Consider the following 21,341-nt stretch of genomic DNA (forward strand, 5'->3'; position numbering starts at 1 on the left):
TGTGTGTGTGTGTGTGTGTTGCAGCTCCCAGCAGGGTGGGGCTGAGAGCACGAGATGAATCCAACCAAACAGGATTCAGCTGAACTGTGCTCCATACATCACCAAGCACCCGGACTTGAACATGGATAACAAAAGGAACATGTGTGTGTGTCTGTGTTTGTTTGTTTGTTTGTGTGTGTGTGTGTGTGTGTGTGTGTGTGTGTGTGTGTGTCTGTATTTTTTTTTTTTTTGAAAGAAAAAGGACAACACTTATGTCATTGGACTTTCCTGCTCACATCCTCAAGAGTTGATCAACCAAAGGTGGGAATCTTCTTTACAGAAGCTTTGATCTATTTTGATATCTGGAAAAAAAAGGAACATAACAAGAAGTTAAAAAGAAAACTAAGAAAATAAAACCTTAAGAGAGGAGGAAAGACACAGAGCATTATTTTTGTGCACGTAATATAACAAATTCTTATTTTTAACACGAAAAAAGCATTCTGGACATTTCAGGGTGATTCAAAGAAGAGTTGAAATACAATGTGTCTTTTATTTTTTTGTAAAATATGCAAATTTTTTATTTTTATTTCCTGATGTCTGTTGTTTGACGTTCTATTTGCAGCAGCGGAGGAATCCATTTGTACAGATTCAAAAACTTAAAAAGAACATTTTTTGCTGGTCTGATGTGTCGGAGGCAAACCGTTTAAAGCTACTTCTTCCTGTAACTGCTGCAGAGATTTCTATTCACGCACAGATGATTATAACAATGTTTATAGTTTAGTTGAAATCTTCTTCTTTTTTTTTTTTACATTCTTCCATAAGTGAACAAAAGACAATCAATTATTTCTATTTATATTTGAATTATAGTAATATTTCTTTCTTTTGAGAGTTTTGAGATCATTGGAACAAACATTTCTTGGAAATAAGTTATTTAATACTGTAGTCTATAAAGACGTGGTGAAACTGACTTAACCCTGCGCATTAACGATGAGCTCTAATATTCGGCTCATTGGCAGTTTTGATGACTTTCAATTCAGTTCAAGTCCCGTATGCACCATTAAGTGTTCATACTAATAGTCGTCCTGTTTTGTTATGATGTAACTCCATGTTACGTCCGTGTCCATGAGAAGTGGTTTTAAGCGGTTTTGCTTTGGCAAACCTTCAGGTGTCATTAAATTCATCCTCTGTCGGAGGAATGAAATGAGCGTGCTTTAGATCTGAGCAGTTCGATTACTGAAAGATTATGTGTACAAAGAACAATGCAGTTACTAAATTAAGATGTAGCTTAGCAAAAGCGATGAGGGAAATCAAATAGGAGACTAACACGATCCCTGAGAATAATTAGTTTGGAAGGAGAGGGAGCTGTAAGTCTTTTTTCAATGCTGCTGTTGTCCCTTGAGTTTGATTATCTGTCAGTGATTTTTAGTTTGTAGAAAGTTAAATGTTTCTGTTTTTCTTTTGTCTGTCACTTGAAAACTTTTTGAGCTAATTTGCCTTATTTTTGATGAATTTATCTTTGAAGTAGATTAGATTTAGCTGTAGGTTTTTAGCTTTTTACAGAGAGTAGACATTAGTTTCTTTTGTCTCTGCGTAGGGATCGATGCTGTTTTTTTGTGCACATCACTTTTTCTCTTGTTTTTTTTTTTCCACTCGAATTTCCGTTCCAAACCTTGTGTCGTCTGTCCTCACACTGTGTCGGGCCTGTTTGTAGAAAGCCTTTCTGAGTGGACAGTTGAACCAAACAATACCTTCATATAGTGCTGATCCAAAAGATTCAAACTGATGCTGCATCCGTGGTGATGCTCAAAGAGGCTTCGCGCACACAAGCTCCGGATATGTTTCACTTTATCAAGTGGAGCCCATGTCACAGTGCATCCAAATATGTTGAACTTTAATTTATGCAGACATCAAAAACTGTAGATATGTAGATAATAGAAATAATGGTTTAACAAAGGACTGCTCACTAGACCATGGAAGTGCCATTAAAGACGATTCTTACAGCCTTTAGTGAGACAGCCTGAATGAATTTAGGAGTGATCCAAAATTCTGCAAAAACAAGTTTTAGCTAAGCCTTAATTGTTTTCTCTGGATGAACTGCCTGACCTCTCATAGGATTGACACTAAGTTGTATATACTACAGAAATGGCAATAGGCTCGTTTGAATGCCATCGAGTTAGTCGTCACGTCGGTGGAGTTAGCGTAGGGTTACGAGGAGCTTCAACCATCCATGTTTGAGTCCAGTGATAAACACAGTGTGAAAACGTCTTTCTTAAGGCTCGCAGTTTGATGATTCTGTTTCTAACTCTTTTTTTTTTTTTTTTTTTTTCCCACACGTCAACTTTTTGCTGTGTGTGTTTCTATTGTTTATTTCCGCAACCAAAGATGTTGTAGCCACCCGTCTTTTAGCTCTCTGTCACAGTTAAACTGCTCTCATTTGTAGACGGTCGTGTGTCGTGTGTTGCTGGATGAAAAGCCTTTTTTTTTTCTGCTTCCGACAGATTCAGAAAGGGAAATATCACAACGAGGGTGGTGACGTGCACACAATTTCCCACATTAAGACCACCGGTTAAGATTTTGTGAGAACTTTTTGCCACTACTCTGTCGTATAGTAAAGTACATGTAAATGATCTGGTTTTGTTGACATGAGTTAATTAAGCTGAGTTTCCCTCCGTAGACGTAATGGAGTGTTGGTGCGTGTGTAAACAGACTCATTATGAACTTTATTGGCCTCTGCAGACACCCAGGAGACCTCCAGAGCTTTTACGATGGTGACAGTTTACAGACACGAGAGCTAATTTTGTAAATAGTCTTTTTTTCCCCCCTTCCACTTTCTTGTTTGTTTCTTTGTGTGCGTTTTATTTTTTTAATGATTTATATCCTGTCCAGATAACATAGTGACTTGCAAGGTTTTCAGATTCAGTGCCCCATGAAGGAAATGTCATGGATGTTGTTTATATGTTCAGAGAAATGCTATTCCATGTATTAGCCATCACGTTAATACAAAAACAGGATTTTGAAACTATGAAATGACCACTTGTTACAATGACGTGTTTATTTATTTTATTTCTAATTTTTTTACAAACTTGTCAGCTAAGATAATATTACAGGAAGTCATGTTGCTCCAAAATGTATTAGAATCATAAAAAGTATAGAAGTTACAGTTAAACTGTAGAAATGCTGAGATCAACGGTGTGCTCCACACACAATATTTGAAAATAGAAAAATCTAGTTGCACTTATTATTTTTGGTCCACACCAATTTGAAAATGCTCTTTGTGTCCATTTTAATGTAGATTTGATGTCTTATTTCATAGCTTCAAAATGTTTTGCTGCTAAAAAAGGATTTCCAAACAGGTGGTTTGATGTTGCCCACTCAGAATTTTCAAAATGTCCCTATTTAATTTTAATTTGTTTGAGTATCCCTAATTTGTTTGATTTTCAGTCATAACTTCATGATTTTAATTCTGTTTTACTAATGAGCAGTTAAAGTTGTATTTTACATTATTAAAACTCGTGAATGTTGTCTTATGGTGACATTTTGTAATACAAAATAATAAAAACGTGTTGCTCCACACTATGAACCATGTTCGTGTGAATACCAGACATTTTGAGAATCTGACGGGCTCATCTTGCTCCCTGCTTGTGAACAGTTTTCTTATTTATACAAGAACTCATTTTGTACAGTTTTGTTAAGAGGAAATAGGTTTTGATATTTGGTTATTTTGCAAAGCCACTTGGCTACTTTTGTCTTCCTGTGCCAGAGTTGCTAAATTGTCTGTAACTTGTGTTTTTTTTATTGATTGAGATAAGATTTTCCTTCCTTTTTGGTTTTCTCTTTGAATTTGAATATGTCATTTTCCCTTTTTTTTTTTTCAAATAAAAATCTTGTTTCAGTGATTCGGTGAACTGTGTTTTTGATGTACGGTAACTGTAAGATGCACTATTGACATCATCTGGGTCATTACCTGCTGTTGTTGCTTCAGCTGTATTGATAGTTACTGTGCCGGCATGTGTCATCATAACTCAGAGGGCGTGTGTATCTCAATAGGTCAAAGCCGACTGTCCATTTTCTAAATCCACCTTTTGTTACGGATTGTGAGGGACTGAAGTCCAAAGGTGTAAATTCCTCTCAGAGGAAAATACTGCAAACTCGTCTGCACATTTTAAGTTTTTGAAGAAAGAAAAAAAAGTGTCAAAGATAAGGCAGTAAAGGACTGTGCTGAGTAAAGATGCTAATTTTATTTTTTTATTTTAATTTTATTAATTTATCAGCAATACAGTATGAGGGCTGTATCGACAAAAGTTAAATGCAAAGTGACATTCTTTTATCAATAATATAAATATCACAGCAATTTACATATTGAAATAATAAAAATATAATGATTAATTTGTAAAGCCCAATTTCAAAACAATGTGTTATTTGCCAGATTGATATAAATAATTGATTTGACACTACAGATGAGTGCTTATTCTCAAGTATGTGACAGAGAGACACGTGTCCGCTCACATGCTGTAATCTATCAAAGCTGGTCACTGCACTGGGTTAAAAAAAGAGCTGTCCTGATACTTACTGCAGAAAACGAAAGACTTCAGCTCTCACATATTATTGAGCTATTCTGTGTAGCTCTCCCCGCCACACGGGGGCGCTGCTGCACAAACTTGGCGTAATGAACACTGCGCTCCTACCGGTTGATTACTGATTAGCCATCACCAAGACTAGCGAAACTTGAAAACTTTTTCAGAAGAAAAGAAACTTAAGTAACGAACAACTACAGCAAGAATACTAAAGAAGACGGCGAAAGCACAGCTTTTGAGGCCAAATCGGGGGCAGAAAACAGCGAGACCGTGTGAGAAAGTTAGCATTACAATAGCTGCTAAGCTAATCCTGCTAATGTGACAGCGGCCCCCTAAAGAAACAAGCAACTCACTTGTGTACAACTGTGAGCACTCCTTCTCCAAGTTGTGGCTTAATGAATGAATGAACTATCACAAGATGAGCTGTGCCCTGGATATTTGTAACATTATGTGGTGGAGCTTCTGCATGGAGAGGAAGACCAGATACACAACTCTTTTAAGGTGAGACAGCTTGCTTGTTTTCTTTGGGCTAATTTAATTGGAAAGCTAATGCTAGCCTGAAGAGGGTACAGGTGCTAGGTAAAGTAACTTTACAGTCATTTAGATTTGATAAATTGTGATTTATCAAAGAAATTCACCAACAGATTGAACCTACTACACGGTGCTGCAGTGATTTATCAGTGTGCATAGATCACATTTTAAAGTCATTTATTAATCACAGTGCAGGTGCGGTTAAAGTTTGCCTTTGTGAAGTATACCGGTACACTGTGAAGTCATCTAACTTTGTGTTCGATGTGTGAGGTGTGTTTGCACCAGACACAAAATCATATGGAGGATTTATCTTGGCAAGTTGCATGAATTCTTGACAGAACGTAAGTGGAAATAATAAGGCTGAGTGTTTCTGTGCATGTTTGTTTGGTCTGTAACGTTAGTTATTTGTGAGCGCAGATCAAGTAGTTCTACCTCTTTAAACAATAGTTTTAGTAACTTATATAAATCCATAGGAGCTGTGACCATTGGTGTGTGTGTGTGTGTGTGTGGGTGTGTTTTTAAAGATGATGGGTTACCAGTACTTAATCATTGTTAAAAAGCTGTTGGCAAGTCACCTCTTTGTCCAGTTTTGGAGGAACATTTGAATAATAGCTTTTTAGGACAACCATAAAATATATATATATATATATTATATATATATATATATATATAAATAATCTCCTATAAACTGACATCACACTACATGTTTGCACACAGGCTGGAGGACAGTGTGGACTGCAGTCCATGTTGACATGGAGCTTTCCACATTTACTGAGGCAGTGGAGCTGAGTGTTTGTGTTTGTAACACTTCTCCGTCATCCCGTCCACGCTGGGTGAAGGCTGAGATCCAATCCTCAGCAAAGTTATGTGATGCAGCAGTGATCGATGAAGCTCTACGATGATTCATCAGCGCCGAGTAGATTAGATGTCAGTGTGATGATTAGAGGTGTGTGTGGAGGGCTAACACGGAAGGTGACAGTAGTTACCACATTGTACTAGAGGAGTAGATGGTAGAAGTATAGTATCAGGGCTGTTTATGAGGATTCAGGTTACTTGGTAAAGAACATATATTTGATATTTGGAAGTATGGTTTTTGTATTACTGTTTTACTGTGGATGAAGTCAATACAACTGTGTCATGGAGTAGTGTGCAGGCGTTACTTTTTTCTTTACGATACAGGTTACTTGAGCCACAGGAAATTATCCGTAAATCCTATAATTACACTTAATCATAATTACCACCGCTCATCATCTTACACATTTAAGACACAGAACTTTTCACTTTTATTTTAATATTTCCAGAATCAAACGGACACAGCTCATTGTTCTTAGAAAACCAATATCAACTTGCAACACTCGTGTTCTCATCAACCTGTTTACATTATTTTCTATCTTATCACAAAGGCCACATTAGAGTTACAATAGAAATTGCGACTGATGTCTAGTAACTAAAGTATGTTGTTGAAGTGTATCTGATGCCACACACACACACACACACACACATACACACACACACACACACACACACATTTTCCCTTTGTTTGGTGTTGCATCTTAGCTTTAAAAGTCTAAGTTGAAATCCTTCAGGTTTCACTCAAACAGTGTTTCCCCCACAACAACACCCATGCTAAAATGTACTGAAATATCATAGACACATACAGTACTTCTCATCTTTGATAATGTGCATTATAAGCAGTATAAAAACAAACAGTATCTACTGTACATAGCTTGTGAAACAGTTGTTAAAGCAAACTCAACCTAAAAGTGCAGATTAGTTGAACCTTATTTTTTGGCCCAACGAAGAATAAACACACAAACTGATCATACTCAACTCTGTTTTTGATGTGCTGTCCACTTATGAGCCTAATGACTGTTTAAATGGTGGATGGTGTAATTACAGTAGACCCGAGAGCGATACAACATCACAGGAATAGCCAGAGCACAGTGACTTAAGAGACATGACGGGGGAAATAAAACCTTTAAAATAGTGGTTCATGAAGAAATGTAATGCCCTGATGTCATCTTCTTCATGAGGCTAATAAATCCAAGTTGATTGTTGAGTTTAAGAGTTGAGCTGAGAGACATATATATATATATATATATACAGTGTGTATATACATTCTAGGTGGAAAAGCAGAGGAGAGATGCTTTACTCGCGGCCTCCTCCCACGATCTGTAGCAGGAAGCTGAACAGGTAGATGATGTCCAGGTAGAGGCTGAGCGTGGCAAAAACGTATTCCTCCGGACTTATCGTGTAGCGCTTGTTTCCTAACAACAGCTGGGTGTCAAAGGCTAGGAACTGGAGAAAACAAGGAGAGTAGGTGAGTAATAGTAGAAACTTCTGATGGACAATAATGAGGTTTTCATAATGTGATTCTCACCAGAGTAAAAACGATGGCTCCGAGCACGGCATAAAGGGCATGTAACCAGGGAACCTGCGGTGCAAAATAAAAGCGTTACAAAACACCGTTAAGAAGGACAGCCGGATGCTAATTTAAGAAAAACAGAGCAGATTATCCGTGAGGCTAATCCCTTCTCAGTAACGCTCACATACAGCCAGCAGGACCTGCAAACTGGTGTTTAACTCATCACAAATCACAGCTCGGACTTCCTCTCGAAAGGTGCGCGTGAACTTACGTATCCAAAAGGGACGACAATGGAGAAGGTGATGGCACAGAGAAGCATGACCATGCACAGAGAGAACAGCACTCCCTGACAGGACGTGATGTCAATCTGCAGCAGGTGAGAGAGAGAACAAACAGATGACGGATTTATTTTGCTTGTTTGGTCGTCTGACAGCAGTTTGAAGTGTAGTTGAAGCAGGTGCTTCTCACCTTAGTCTGGAAGCTGAAGATGGTGACGGAAAGACACACCAGAGATGTGATCCCCAGACACAGAACCACTGATTTGGTGTTGTAAAAGCTGGAGGAGGAGAAGGAGTCGTTTTACGCTGGAAAGCCTCGGATGAGTTGCACTCAACGTCTTAGACACTCACGTACACATACACACACACACACACACACACACGCCGACATCGACAATATTTACCTCGACACAAACCCCATCATGAAGGCCATGCTCAAAGTCTGAGGGAAAAAGGGAAGATTACTACCACAGTTGTGTTGAGTGTGTGCGTAAAGAAGAACATTCTGTTTTCATGATGAGGAATACTCACAAAGAGAACTAACAAAATGCTATTCCAAGGAAACTGCCTCCTGTTTAGGTAGAAAAAAAAAGAAAAGCCACTTTCATTTGCGAATGCATATCCACACAACATTATGTGTGCGCTTTGATTCATGTTTGGGTTGTCGGGTACGTTACGTTACCTCAGCTCTCCACAGCAGGACAGAGCGATGTAGGTGGCAAAGAACACAAGACTGTCAGAAAAAGGGAAGATGAAGATGATGGAGCTTAATAAATAAAGTCGTAGAGAAGACTATAATGTGAGTTGTGTTTTCACTTACTAAGACGCCATGTACAAGCTTGGATGAGTCTGGATATAAAACCTCACGGGTGCACTGTAGAGACCAAAAATATATATGGATTCAATTCATATATTAATCAAAGTGGTGGAAAGTAAAACTTTTGAGTTACCGAAAGAGTCGTTACCAAAATGAGAAGAGAGCAACAATTGCCACGGTCACTAGCAGCTGAACCATGAGAATGGCGTAGACCTGCAGGAAGACACACACACATCAGAGCAATGGAAGAGTAGCTGTGATGTTGGTTCTGTGCTGGTGTCACACGTTTACCTTCCGGATGAAGGTCCGCCGGATGTTCTTGTCGTCCCACGCAAACTGGGCCTCCATCTCCCCATAGCCTGAAGAACAAGGTAAGGAGGAGACACGGGAGGGTTCATCTTTGTAGCAAGTATTCACATATGGTTCCTTAAAATGATACTGCAGCATTAGTCGGACATATTAAGTCCCTATGCACAAGGCAGGTTTGACTTCTACTAACTTCTCACAACTTTTAAACTTAAACAAGTGCAATGTTGTTAGGGTTATATAGTCAAGATTACAAATTGGAAATGAAACAATAAATGTAATGATAATAAAAGAAGAATACTTTGACTCAAACATGCATATGCTGTATGTAGTAAGTGGTGGACGTGAGTAAAGAGATCAGTTTTTACCTGCAGTCGCCTCCTGGTAGCTAGGGGGCTCATGATCATCACACACCTGCTGGCATGGAAATACACTTTGTAGGTTCATTACAATTTTTAATCAGATGCATGATAAGCATAACGGTCTTTGCATTCACTGTGCAGTTCAAAATAAATGTGTGTACTCTCACAAACCAGCACAGTGCTGACTTTGCTCTCACCTTATTGTTTAACTTAAGTCTATAACACATTTGATGTTACTGTTAAAGCTTCCGGCACACAATTTTCTATCACGGATTTGTCCACAAAACAGCCTCCAGTTCAAAGGATTAGGACGGATGTGATGGGCCTCCATGTTTCCGTAGCCGGCATAAATAACACTATAGTGTAAGTACAGAGCTCATCATATGAGCTCTTTCACAAACAGTACGTCGTTATTTGGTTGAAACAGACGAATCATATCTCCACTATCCCGACTCAAAGCCACGACTTTATAATTTGTGCCAAACAAACTTAAAAAATTGCATTAAAATGTAATTGTTCTTTGTAAAAAATCACTATATATGTTTTACAAAGCTGTAGTAGACCTTTAAAGCCAGAAAGTTAAGAACATACCTTTCCCTTCTTCATGATTTTTCCCTTTTACACCTTTGAGTTGCTGATGATGAGGAAGATTAGTCACAAGTAAAATAGTTTTCTTGTCTTTCAAATCCAAAATATGAGAAGATCTCAGTTTAATAGGGTTTGTGTGGTCCAAAACACTGCGAGCTGCAACCACAAAAGGTTGTTTTGTAGATTAGTTGTTGCTCTGAATTTGTCTCCAGTGTGCGGATTACACTGAAGCTTTATAGGCCTCCATGCGGTTAATCTCTCTCTAACCCTGATCCCACGCCACCCCTATCCTCGGACCAATGAGGTCACTCTAGAAAAGTCCAGGTAGTCCCAAAACATTGAGATAAAGCCAGACCGTACCACTGCTGCTGCTAAACGGGGGTGTCGTTTATGTCTCCCATTGCTGGCACAAACCTCCTCAACAGTGTACCAGGACAGTTAGTCATCCTATTAGACTCAAAGGACTTATATATCTGAATTACATATGCATTACATAACTATTTTTCTCCACTTAAGGGGGAAAATGAGGGGCAGAGACATAGATGATATTTGATAATCTGCATATATTCATATTGTGTGGGAATACAATATCAAAACACGTGTGATGCTTATAACACGTCGACTGGCTTTTAGCAACACAACAGTGATCTCTTGAACTGTGTGACATGCTTTTGTGTAAGAGTTTTGTAACAGGCACATCAGACTAATGAGATTTAAGTTAAGAACATTATGGAGCAGACACACAGCCTTTACAAATAATGAGATTTACCATACGGCCATCTTTGACCTACTTTTACTCATCGATTTTACGTTTGTTATGCTTTGCCAAGAAGACAATTAGAAACAACTCCGACAGGATACAGGGCTCTGAAGAAATGTGATATTTCATAATTAGTTTTGTCTCAGTGTAGATCGTAGAGTGAGGACCTAAGACAACCCCTGATCACATTTCATTGACGGCCAATAAAAATGAATGTGGAAAGTGTGCTGTGTAGTGACACAGTGCTGTAATATCCAGTGTGATACAATGTCTGGAGCATTTCTAATGCCTCTCATCGGCTCTCAACATGTTGACGGCGGGTCGGCGGCTCATAGCTAACAGTGCTAACAGTCCTAACAGTGCTAACAGTGCTAACAGCCCTAATTATGGCGAAAGTGCTGACTGAGCTACAACTGCCTAGATGTTTGCTGCTATATTAATGCTCATAATTTTAAATACCGCTCCTTTCATGTTTAGCGGGAAATAATAATAATCTTTTACTCTGGCAAGACATTGTTTGAAACCAATGTCGGTGTTTCCATCCATTCATTGATTCAATAATTCATTCATTCATTCATACAGACAAACTGACTTTTATTCCATTGCTTTGTATTTCCTCCAATCCTCAGTCCATAAAACTTTTACTGCCACTTCCTTCTTGTAGCCACTAGATGGAACCAGCAGACAAGAGTATGTTGGTCAGCGTTTGTGTGTCAGACACACAGTAGGCATGAACCTTTATACTCAAATACCTTTGTCCTTTGTTTTTTTTACTCGGGAAAGAAAGCAGACCAAAGGGATACGACCCTCTTCTGTCTCTTTTACTTCTCATAGTGGAGCAAAAGGATATTTGGTGACAATACATAAGCCACACTCACTTCCGAGAAATGATGTTGGTCCCTAATTATACAACGAGATTCCTGTAAAAATGGAAATTAGAAGATTTGAAATTCCATAATGACTTCTCAAACTCTGTCTGCTCATGTGATATAATGAAAAGCTCCAGATCAGCTACTCAATGGACCATGTGATTGTTTTTTTTCTCAGCTGAGAATGAACTTTAAAACCTCAGGTATGCAGATCCTGGTCTAAGTCCTTTGGGATGCACTTTGATCCACCGCAGAGACGCTGACTCATTGTTGTCATTACGTTTGTTGTGCGATAATGGGTGAAATTGATTGACAGAATGGACTTTTGGTTTCACTCATCCCTGTGTCCACTAACAACAACATAATATGGCCAAAATGGGCTGTTGTTAAAATCCTATCCAGTAGGTGGCACATGAAGACCTCGACACATGGCGACACATAGAAAAGACTGGAACACTGGTTTGGTCTCGGCTCATAAATGAAGGGCAGTGAGCCGAGGGCTACTCATATGGTGCTACTGCCAGAGAATCCCCTGATGCGGAGGTGATTTATTGCTGAATTAAAATACATATGCTGGTGGATATGTGTCTCCTGTTATTCATGTGAGTCACATGTTCTCCTGAACCTTAGTCAATATAATTACGAGGAGCGGATATTTATTTTAGCACGAATCCCTATTATTACAAATAGTACATGTCTTTGTGTGATTTTAGCAGTAATTTAAGGCATCTATGTATAGATCTCAAATCGGACGTCTGACTGACGTGAACAGACTGTATCTGTCCATCTCATAGCAAACAATGACTCAAAATGTTCCCAAACATTCATACTAATAGGTTTTTTTCCTTAGGCCTTCAAGCAGACTGTAGCAGTGGTGACGTCTTCTTCTTGTGCTGTCTGGAGCATTTTTATACTCTCATCTCGAATCAACCTGCAGTAAAATTGTCTTGTCAGCGCCGTTATATTATATTTGCATCGATCACTGAACAGACACCATCTTAGTCCCTGGAGACGTGTTGTCTTTGCTCTGCACAAAGTCAAAGAACATCTGGTGTTTATTGAAGTGTGACATTCTATGAAACTGCTTTGACCCGTTATCACACACTCAAACATATAAAGTGTCGTTTCTTGTTTGTAATAAAGCCCCTAATGGCTCTCGGAGCTGCAGCGTGATTGGCTGATTGCCTCTGTTGCTAGGCTTCGGCTCCACGGTATGCCTCTGTAATAATACTGAAATGAAAAAAAAAAAAAAAAAATGATGAGCACAAGGAAACATGCTATATAACATTATTTAATAATGATACTCTATGGTGCAACCATAAAACATTTACAAAATATTCACAAGGTGATGCAGTCAGTTGAGAACACATTTATTTCAATTATATATCTTCAAATAAAAAGTTTATACTCTGTCAGGTTGAAATGCTGATTTCTCTTTTGCAGTCTGTAGAGCAATCTATTATGTGTGATATACATACGATAATTCAATACTAGCTTCATTTACATATCCAAGAATCTGCAAACTATAACGAGGACCAAGAATAAAGGTAATGTACAAAATTTACAAGGAAACACCTCAACATATATCCCATCAGACACGGTCTAAAATGACCAATAACTGCTCCCTGATTACCGCATACAAACACAATGCATTTACTCTCATTTCTTAAAAATGTTATACATTTCTCAATCACAAATGGGTGATTTTCATTAAGATTTCCCACGTGGAGACATTTTGTGAAAATAGCTTATGTCATTTCAACTGGGCACCCTCCCAACTGTGTATTAGACATTTCTATTGCTATGCTATATATTGATTTAGGAGGACTTCTTAATGTATGGAAAGTGCCCCTTACACATCGTAGCATGAATGTACAGTAAGAAATCGTTGTCGGTGAAGGTTTGTACATGTTCCTTTTTCTCTGGGCGAGAGTGTGTGCTTCCCTCGTGTTAGCTTTGTGTGCTGGAGTCGGAGGACAAAGTCTGGTGAGGAACAACAGGCTCTCGCTTCTTTTTGGTCTTCAGCACAAACTCCCTGAGGGAGAGGCGGCGACTCGGTGGTTTGGATGTTGACTCGGAAGCACCCAAGGAAGAACGTAGTCTGTGTTTTAATGTTTGTTTTAGCGATCCTGGAACTGGAGGAAGAAGTAGTTCAGGAGCCTCTCCTCTTCCTGCTGTGCCCGCGTCCTTCACTGTTTTTTTTTTTTGTTTTTTTTTTTAATGTTCACTCTCTCATGGCATCAGACTGGGCACAGCTCTCTCAACAACTGTCCATCATGCAGAGGCCAGTGGGCCGTATGTGGCAGGCCAGGCTCGCATGGGGGAGCAGGGAGGCTCCCCAAAGCGGATACCTCAGGAAGCTTTTTTTGCTCGTTGAACTCAGGGATCTATGCGGAAAGCTAAAAGCTTGTCAGAGTGGTGGTTGTTCAGGGTGCGCAGGTCCGGCAGACGTAGCAGCAACTTTGGGAAGAGGGTGCTATCGTCTGGGCGGCGACTGGTGATGAGAGAGCGCAGAGCTTTTATTAGATTCTCCTGCAGTTGCTCCACAGCTGCCATCTCCACGATACCAGAGCGATCTGGAGAAAGAGGAGGGGGGGGGAGATCCAGTTTAGAAACGATGGAATGTGCACATACAGTATGTGCTCTGTGTACATGTATTAGTATGCCCGCTTACCAGCAGAAACCAGCACGACGGCCATGAAGAGAGCCATCTCGTCTGGCTCCAGACACAGAGATCCCAGCTTCTCGCTGAATTCAAACATGGCATCAAGTAAGGAGCCCATCCCGAGAGCCCTGAGTGATGCCAGTGAGTATGTCTGCCCATTGAGGAAGGTCACGGTCCTCTCCTTGGGGTCAAACAGTGAGCAGAATCTCACCATCAGAACCTGTGGACAGAACCAGACCGGATCAGCATCAAAACTCCAAATGACAGGAAAGAAAGTAAAGAAAACGTGCCACAGTCCCACCAACAAAGTATTTTGAGCTGGAATGTACCTGGAAAGTGCCGGATTTGAGCAGCATGACCTGATCATGCTGGCTGAGGGACTGGAACCCCGGGATGCTCTTTGCAAACTCCACTACTTCTTTAACAGCGGGGGTGAAGCACTGGGAGAAAGACTCCCACACCTCCTGACTGGAGCGACTGGCCGGAGCCACAGGACATGAGTTGAGTGGACATGCCTGCAACACAGACAGGGAGAAGAGAGGAAAATAAGTATTATGGACTTTTTATTGATATTAAATTCACAGATATTAAAAGATAAAAAATAAAAGTCTCACCAGCACTTTGGCTCCTCCGTTCAGCTTCCAGGGACAGGGGCTTTGGTTGTGGGAATCACTGGCTGGGTAGCTGTTGTGATTGGCTGAGTAGGATTGAGATGATATGCGGCCGCTGACGGGGCACTGGCTCTGATTGGAGGAGAAGGTGTACTTGGCGTTGTCGACAATGGCGGAGTTCTCATTGCTGGTGGAGGAAACGGGGCAGCCTGTGGCGATGTGGTAGCTCGCCTGCTCCCCGTGGACTGTGTGGTGAGTCTGGGTGGCTGAGTGAGACAGTGACGGCTGCTGCTGCTGCTGCGCTGAGTTGCTGTGGAAAGAGGAAGTGCCAATGTTGCTGTTGCCGATGGCCATCTTGGGCGGCTTCTCGTCTCTGATCATTAAGTTGCTGTGGTAAGACTGCGATATGGAGCCCGCTCCCTCGTTCGTCTGGTTGTGGGGACTGCAGGCGGCGTCGGTTGGAGGCGACACCTCCATTTCCATGGAAGCTGATTCATTGAGGCTGTTCATGTAACTCTGCATCTCATCCAATAGTCTCTGCTTCTCCCGCTTGGGAATACGCCCAAAACGCACAGCTGAGGAGGAGAGAGGCATCCTCTGTTAGCATTGATATCACTGCCAGCTCCTTACTGGCAGCATGTTAACTAACACATGTACATAACAGTTCAAATGATTGAACAATACAGAGAAACAACCACTCTTTGTTCTAATATGGATTCTACATCCGACACGCAGGCTGTCATTTCTATGTGGAGATATGGACACTAATGCTTTCATCTCATCAGACTGCTGCCCCCCCCCTTTTAAATTCTGCACCTCCACTGACATCCCTATTTATAGCTGTATGCTACACCACCTCCCCCAGTCTCTCTCTTCCTTTTCAACTTCCAATTGAGCTCTCGATCTCTTATTCTCTGTGGAAGTAGGTCACTGGATCAACAACACTAAACACGACATGATTCCATTTGTAGAATGACAGCGGCAGGTGGGAGAGGTGAAGAGACAAAGGGTTGAAGGTTGTGAGAATTGGATGATAAAATTGATTTGCAAGCAGACATGGGATAAAAAAAAAGGCTTTGAGGGTCTATAGTAGAACCAATAACTATATACTTTCCCTTTGTATTATTCAAAATTAAAATATGGTTACCAATGATAAAGTTTCCTGCTGGGATCTCAAGCAGGTGTTTTTTTTACTTCCCTGTTTTGGCTTTTTTAGGTCAGCTATAAATGTTTGCTCCAGAAACAACATGATTTATCATCACCTAGTTTAGCTGTGTCCCGAGAGATCGGAGTCCTGCGGTGAAATGATGCAGTAGAGCAGATTAACTGGAGTAATATTATTTTATATTTCAAGCACAGCTCTGTAGTTTTTCAATAATAACAGAAGAATATCATCATGTCTCAAATGATTGATTGAAAAAAGAAACGAGGTCACATCTTGGTGGACGTGCAGGATAATCAACATCTGTGCGACCCAATTTCCCAAAATAAACTCTATCTGTCACAGTTTCTCCATGACTGATGACCACTGGGACTCTACAGCTCGTCTTGCCATAAATCAGACAGCAGGGCAACGAGAGAGGACGTCAGAGAGAACGCAAGACAAGAGGAAGGGAATGGAGAGAGAAAATAGACAAGAAGATGAAGGGAAAATGAAGTTTTGTGATGAGGAGCGAAACCTCCTTGTGAACTATTCCAACTCTAAAATCTGAATTTGTCAAAAGCTACAGCAAAAAGATCTGATTCTCCATGTAACCCTACATACATGGATACATTAAATCCTCTCTTTTTCAGTTTTAGTTTCCATACGTCTAAACATCGTCTTTAATAGTCTCTCACCATCTCTGGACATGCCCACGGAGAGACACTTCTTAAAGCGGCAGTGCTGGCACCGGTTTCTGTTCATGCGCATGATGAGACAGTTTTCATTCTTCACACACATCTTGTAGTGGATATTCTGCTGAATACTGCGTCTGAAGAAACCCTAGAGAAGGCACAAGAAGAAGAAAAAAAAGGCTTTAAAGTGTACTTTGTGGCAACATGTCTGCCGTGTTCGTACGTGAATAGAAAGACGTGACATAATACTATTTTTGTGCCGTCTCACCTTGCAGCCTTCACAGGCGTGCACGCCATAATGGAACCCAGAGGCGATGTCCCCGCACACCTTACACAGAAGCACCATACCTCCGGTTTCTATGAAAGAAGCACACGACCATCATCAGAGACAGAAACATAGCAACAGTGTGCTGACGGGTAAACCTAGAGGAGAACAGGAAGTAGGGAAGCGAGTGGGTACTTACTGGTGAACGTTCCTGTGAAACCACAAGGTCTTTTGGCCACTGTGGGATGGCTGTAGGTTGCAGACGACACCGTGGTTATTTGGGCAGCGGGAGCATTGTTTCCTTCAGGAAACTGGAAGACCAATTTCGGGGAAGGCGTCCCTCCCCTGCGTTCCCCTCTCTGCTTCGGGGGCCCAATCTCCTGAAAGGAGACACCCTCTGGGGAGGAAGGCTGCGAGTGAGAGGAGGGCGACTGGGTCTGGTATCCACTTGAGGGGCTGCCAGGACTCGGGCTGGAGCTGCCGGAAGAGCCAGCGTACAGGATAACGCCACCTGGAGGAACAGAGAGGGGCACAAAGCTCAGTCATCTGGGTCGTATTTACATGTACAACGTGAGTGGGAGTCACAGTGTTGAGCAACGCTCTACTTTGATCCAGTGAGCTTACTTGGCAGACGTTCAAAAACACACATACAAACCCCCTAAACACGTTGAGACAAATGAAACGCTATAGACAACAACTCTGACACGCATACCTGTGTAGTCTTTCGGTTTCTATAGATAATCATGTAAAAAAGGCTTCATCATGCTTTGGCTAAATGTTATGTCTGATAAGGGAAGCTACATTTCTATAATACAATAGCCTACAATGTATTACATCCTAAGAAAATGTGTTTCAGGATAATATACACAGCAAATGTATGTGGAAGCCATACAATGCTTGTCCATTCCACATTGTGCCACAGGCCATAAACAGGCCTTTGTCATCCAGTCGGAAATGCCCTATACCCCTCTACATAACACCCCCCCCCCCCCCCCCCTCTCCCCCCTCTGTTCTGCACACAGTGTTCTTCCCTGCAAGATAAAAGCCTGCCCCTCACGTGCAGGCTCAGCCAGCCAGCTCCCTGCCTGCCTTGCTTTCAGCATCGAGTCTTTCCTCCTCTCCCCTCCTCCCTTCTTCTCTATATATCCTCCTCCCCTTCTTCCTCCTCCTCCTTCCTCCCCCCCTCGCCTCACTGGCTGCGGGCATGCAGACCCATCTATCCGCCAGCCACCTGACCGGGAGCTCACATGGTCTCTTGACACAGTTCCCGCCCGGCTCACAAGGCTCTTTGCGCAGTCCCGTGTAGACAACAGCAGCAGCAGCAGCAGTACAATAACAAGTGCTAGGGCACATCACGTTTGGAACAGAGAGGGCTTTAATGCCGTGGCCACAGACGTTAGAGGGAAGCGAAGCAGGGCACAGCCACCTTAACCCTCTGTGTTCCACAGAGGCACCAGACAAAGTCACGTTGTTTCTGGCCCTTATCACATTTAAATGGTTTCAATCTGTCGTGGTGAGCATTTAACTATGCATTCATATCACATCTGTTAAAAGGATGGGCAAGTAGCATACAAACTCATTTTCCCACTCGTATGCCATACATGATTCTTTTTTATTTACAGTATCATAGTAATACAAACTAAAAACAGAGGTGGGAATGTCTACTATTGCAAACATTCATTTGATACATTTCTTCTCATTCCCATATGATGATCCTCAGAGTTTTCCCTCCTTTTTTTATTTGCAATTAGATCACTGTGTCAGCCGGGTGTCTAAATACCTTGGCATAGAAGTCTGCTAACTAAAATATTTCCCATGCGAGGAGATGGCACGCTCCACATTCATTCATATCACGATGTGCGTCGCGTTCACACAGAAAGAGATTTTTTACTGAACGGCACCGCTATTTGTCAGATGTCTGCCCAGCAGTCATGTTAAAGAGATGTTTAAAGAGAGTGGCAGTATTATCTCGATTATAGTAACAAAATCCTTGTGCTCGTTTTCCTCTCAAGGACCTTGAATCGTTGGAGAAAAGGCGTCTCTTGTGCTTTCTCTCCATGAGAAAACACGTGCCGCATTTATCTCCAAGTGCCTCCTTAATTCTCCCCTGCTCACACGTGTCTACACTGAATGAAAAGTACATCTGGGCCTGGGGGTCTTGTGTGGTGGTGGTGGGAGCTCCAATAACAACCAGGCTGTGACGCGTTTGTTCCCTGCGTGTAGTGTGTGACAAATATAAAGCTTTACGAGCATGTGAATCATCTGCAGTACTGTTACATGAGCTCCACACCCACTTTTCTACATTCACAATCGCAACTCCCACCCTTCCCCCGTAAAAACATTCCAGAGTTTGTCCCCTCCTAACCATTTCCTGGAATCTGGTTTGACTGGGTGCCAGAGCGAGCTCTGGGAATATAATCCCAGCTGTACTCAGGCACAGGTTACAACATGTGACCTGTGGATACACAGCGCTACAAGAAGTACAGAATAAACAACACAGCCCACCGCCCCTCCCTTCTGCCGGAGCTCTAGGAACATCCACTGTGTTCCCACCCTCGGGACATGCATGCATGTCAGGTCAAATGTATAGGCGGCATGCGCATATGTCTGTAGGGGCCACGCTCCCTCTTAACTTCCAACTAGTCTGTCCTCTTTCGTGTGAACATTTGTAACTGTGCACGCGCAGTAAGCCTTCCTCCACGTGACACAGCTGGCCCCATGTCATGTGTCTATTTATGAAGCACTTTCCAGAGGGCTGGGTCTCTGGCGTCGGAGAACAGAGGGCAACATTTACTTTATATCCAAGGGTCTTTTATTGCTATATAAACAAATATTCATAACTCTATTGAAGGAGTTGCGTAGTGCAAAAGGTATACCCATTCATATATAATAGACTAGGAGTGGCAGGTTATACTCAATCCTGGGAGAGAAATACTATCCGACACCTGAATCGAGCTCGGCTTTTATTATGAATTAGCGAGTTGTGTGATTGTCTTTCAAGCTAACAACCAGAAGGAATCTGGTTTCAGGACTGGCATCAGAACTCAACATTAAGCTTATTGTTCCCATGAAATGAAAACACACTGCATGGATGACATATCGTTTTGATCATTAAAGACCGTAATGTCCAGGCCACAGTCATGCTTTTAGGGTGCTTTTTTAAAAATTAAACTACTAATACAACCACATTTTTAGCAGTAGTTATGCAGTTTAATTTTCAACCAATGAGGTTGAAGGGAGAGACTATGGTTGATTACTTCTTCCAGAATGTAGTGCAATGATAAAGTGAATAAGACACTAATCTAGACATTGTACCAATACGTTAGGCTTTTTTTGTGAATATCTCTATTGCTCAATGCCTGCATGATAATGGATAATTTTGGCATTAAAATTGTTATTGTTGCTACTATACTACACTTAAATAAATGTGTACGCACACACACACAGGGACAGGTTAGTCATGTCACCCAAATCCCGGTTTGAATGCAACCAAAGGTATGTTAATATGTCCCTTTATATACCAAACAATAACATCAATAATGTGGTCCACTATAACCACCATTAAACAAAGCAGTTCTAGTAACCAGGACGAAAGAAACGGCTGCTAAACCTCTCTGACCCACTGACCAAGCTATCGGCGAATGAAGAGGAATCCCCGTGCAAACTGAGCGCGAGCAGAGTGCGCACGGTGGAGAGGAACAACCGAGAGGGGCGGGGTGATGGGAATCAAGCGCGGCACGTGGATTCTGGGGCTGTGCGCACGTGATGTGAGCTCGAGGCGCGGTAACTGCGTATTAAAAAAAAAAAAAAAAAAAAAAAAAAAAACTCAGGCGCATGATTCCTAGGGTGCACTGGATGAAAAGATATGACAGTCATAATGGACATGCAGCCGCTCCAGGACGTGTTAATAGTAATGTATGGTTCCTATTAGATTAATATGTTTGGTGAAGTGACGTCCTGTGTATGACGATTGTTTCATTTCACGCTCTGTCACTTAAAGGCTTATTACTGACACGGTATCCATTTCAAACGGTGCTGACCTGTAGCCTATATCAGCGGTGCAGCATTGCTTCTATGTGTTACTGGTCTGTTCTGTTCTATAATGGGACTGCTGTAGCAGAAATGAACACGTTATTATTGTCATGTTTATTGAATACAATAGTTAATGTAGACTACCACTGAACCACGGTGTTGACGGGAAATGGTTGAAAACTGACATCATTGCGTTTATATAATTATTTAGGTTTTTCAAGTCGTTGGTTATTTATTTATTTGTGACTCACTCCGATAGTCACCTCACACGTGTTTCGGGAAAAAAAGTTACGCTTCAGCCAAAGACAAACAGCCGAGTTAAATTAATCAAACACTGCAACAAAGTAACACTTCACTCTCTACGACTTCCCTTTAATGCGAAACTTCGTCTGAACTAATGCGCAGAGTGACGGATTCGCCTCGTCTGACAGTCAGTAACATGAGAATAAAGACTATAATGAAATAATGAAAATGGGGCTCGGACGGACGGGGGGGGGGGGGGG

At 41.5% G+C, this 21,341-nt stretch overlaps 3 protein-coding genes across 4 annotated transcripts in view; 1 reads left to right on the forward strand and 2 right to left on the reverse strand.

Moving 5' to 3' along the window:
- LOC116382927 (RNA-binding motif, single-stranded-interacting protein 2-like) overlaps positions 1-5,424 on the forward strand; it is a 26,366-nt gene extending 20,942 nt beyond the window's left edge. The window contains exon 14 of the mRNA XM_031846376.1: positions 25-5,424. The gene's annotated coding sequence lies outside the window, so the exon portion shown is untranslated. The remainder of the gene's footprint in view (positions 1-24) is intronic.
- A 935-nt stretch (positions 5,425-6,359) lies between these two features.
- Positions 6,360-9,996, reverse strand: faim2b (Fas apoptotic inhibitory molecule 2b). 2 transcript variants are annotated; one of them, XM_031850135.1, is made up of 12 exons: positions 9,804-9,996; positions 9,219-9,264; positions 8,836-8,903; positions 8,693-8,757; positions 8,548-8,601; positions 8,410-8,460; positions 8,259-8,298; positions 8,132-8,169; positions 7,918-8,005; positions 7,721-7,816; positions 7,465-7,518; positions 6,360-7,382 (listed from the first exon to the last, which is right to left on the reverse strand). In XM_031850135.1, the coding sequence occupies exons 1-12, from the start codon at positions 9,816-9,818 to the stop codon at positions 7,233-7,235; spliced, it is 765 nt and encodes a 254-aa protein (XP_031705995.1). In that variant the 5' UTR covers positions 9,819-9,996; the 3' UTR covers positions 6,360-7,232. The 2 variants fall into 2 exon arrangements, with proteins under 2 accessions (XP_031705995.1, XP_031705987.1); XM_031850127.1 differs by having other exon boundaries at positions 9,219-9,267.
- Positions 9,997-12,704: 2,708 nt separating this feature from the next.
- Positions 12,705-21,341, reverse strand: part of LOC116385967 (nuclear receptor subfamily 1 group D member 1-like) — a 10,004-nt gene continuing 1,367 nt past the window's right edge. Inside the window, exons 2-8 of the mRNA XM_031851836.1 lie at positions 17,006-17,317; positions 16,810-16,898; positions 16,545-16,689; positions 14,709-15,280; positions 14,424-14,609; positions 14,104-14,314; positions 12,705-14,005 (exon numbers count right to left, since the gene is read on the reverse strand). Coding sequence (XP_031707696.1) covers positions 13,809-14,005; positions 14,104-14,314; positions 14,424-14,609; positions 14,709-15,280; positions 16,545-16,689; positions 16,810-16,898; positions 17,006-17,317 — 1,712 coding nt within the window. The 3' untranslated portion in view covers positions 12,705-13,808. The remainder of the gene's footprint in view (positions 14,006-14,103; positions 14,315-14,423; positions 14,610-14,708; positions 15,281-16,544; positions 16,690-16,809; positions 16,899-17,005; positions 17,318-21,341) is intronic.

Source organism: Anarrhichthys ocellatus, unplaced genomic scaffold (assembly GCF_004355925.1).
Source record: "Anarrhichthys ocellatus isolate YVR2014 unplaced genomic scaffold, GSC_Weel_1.0 scaffold1, whole genome shotgun sequence".
Taxonomy (NCBI): Eukaryota; Metazoa; Chordata; class Actinopteri; order Perciformes; family Anarhichadidae; genus Anarrhichthys; species Anarrhichthys ocellatus.

What these genes read in the sequence shown, in the direction of transcription:
- faim2b (XM_031850127.1), bottom strand. An exon ending in GTTGCTCTCTTCTCATTTTG is followed by an intron (nt 8,602 to 8,692) that starts GTAACGACTCTT and finishes TGGTCTCTACAG; the next exon opens with TGCACCCGTGAGGTTTTATA. An exon ending in GAGCCATCGTTTTTACTCTG is followed by an intron (nt 7,383 to 7,464) that starts GTGAGAATCACA and finishes TGTTTTCTCCAG; the next exon opens with TTCCTAGCCTTTGACACCCA.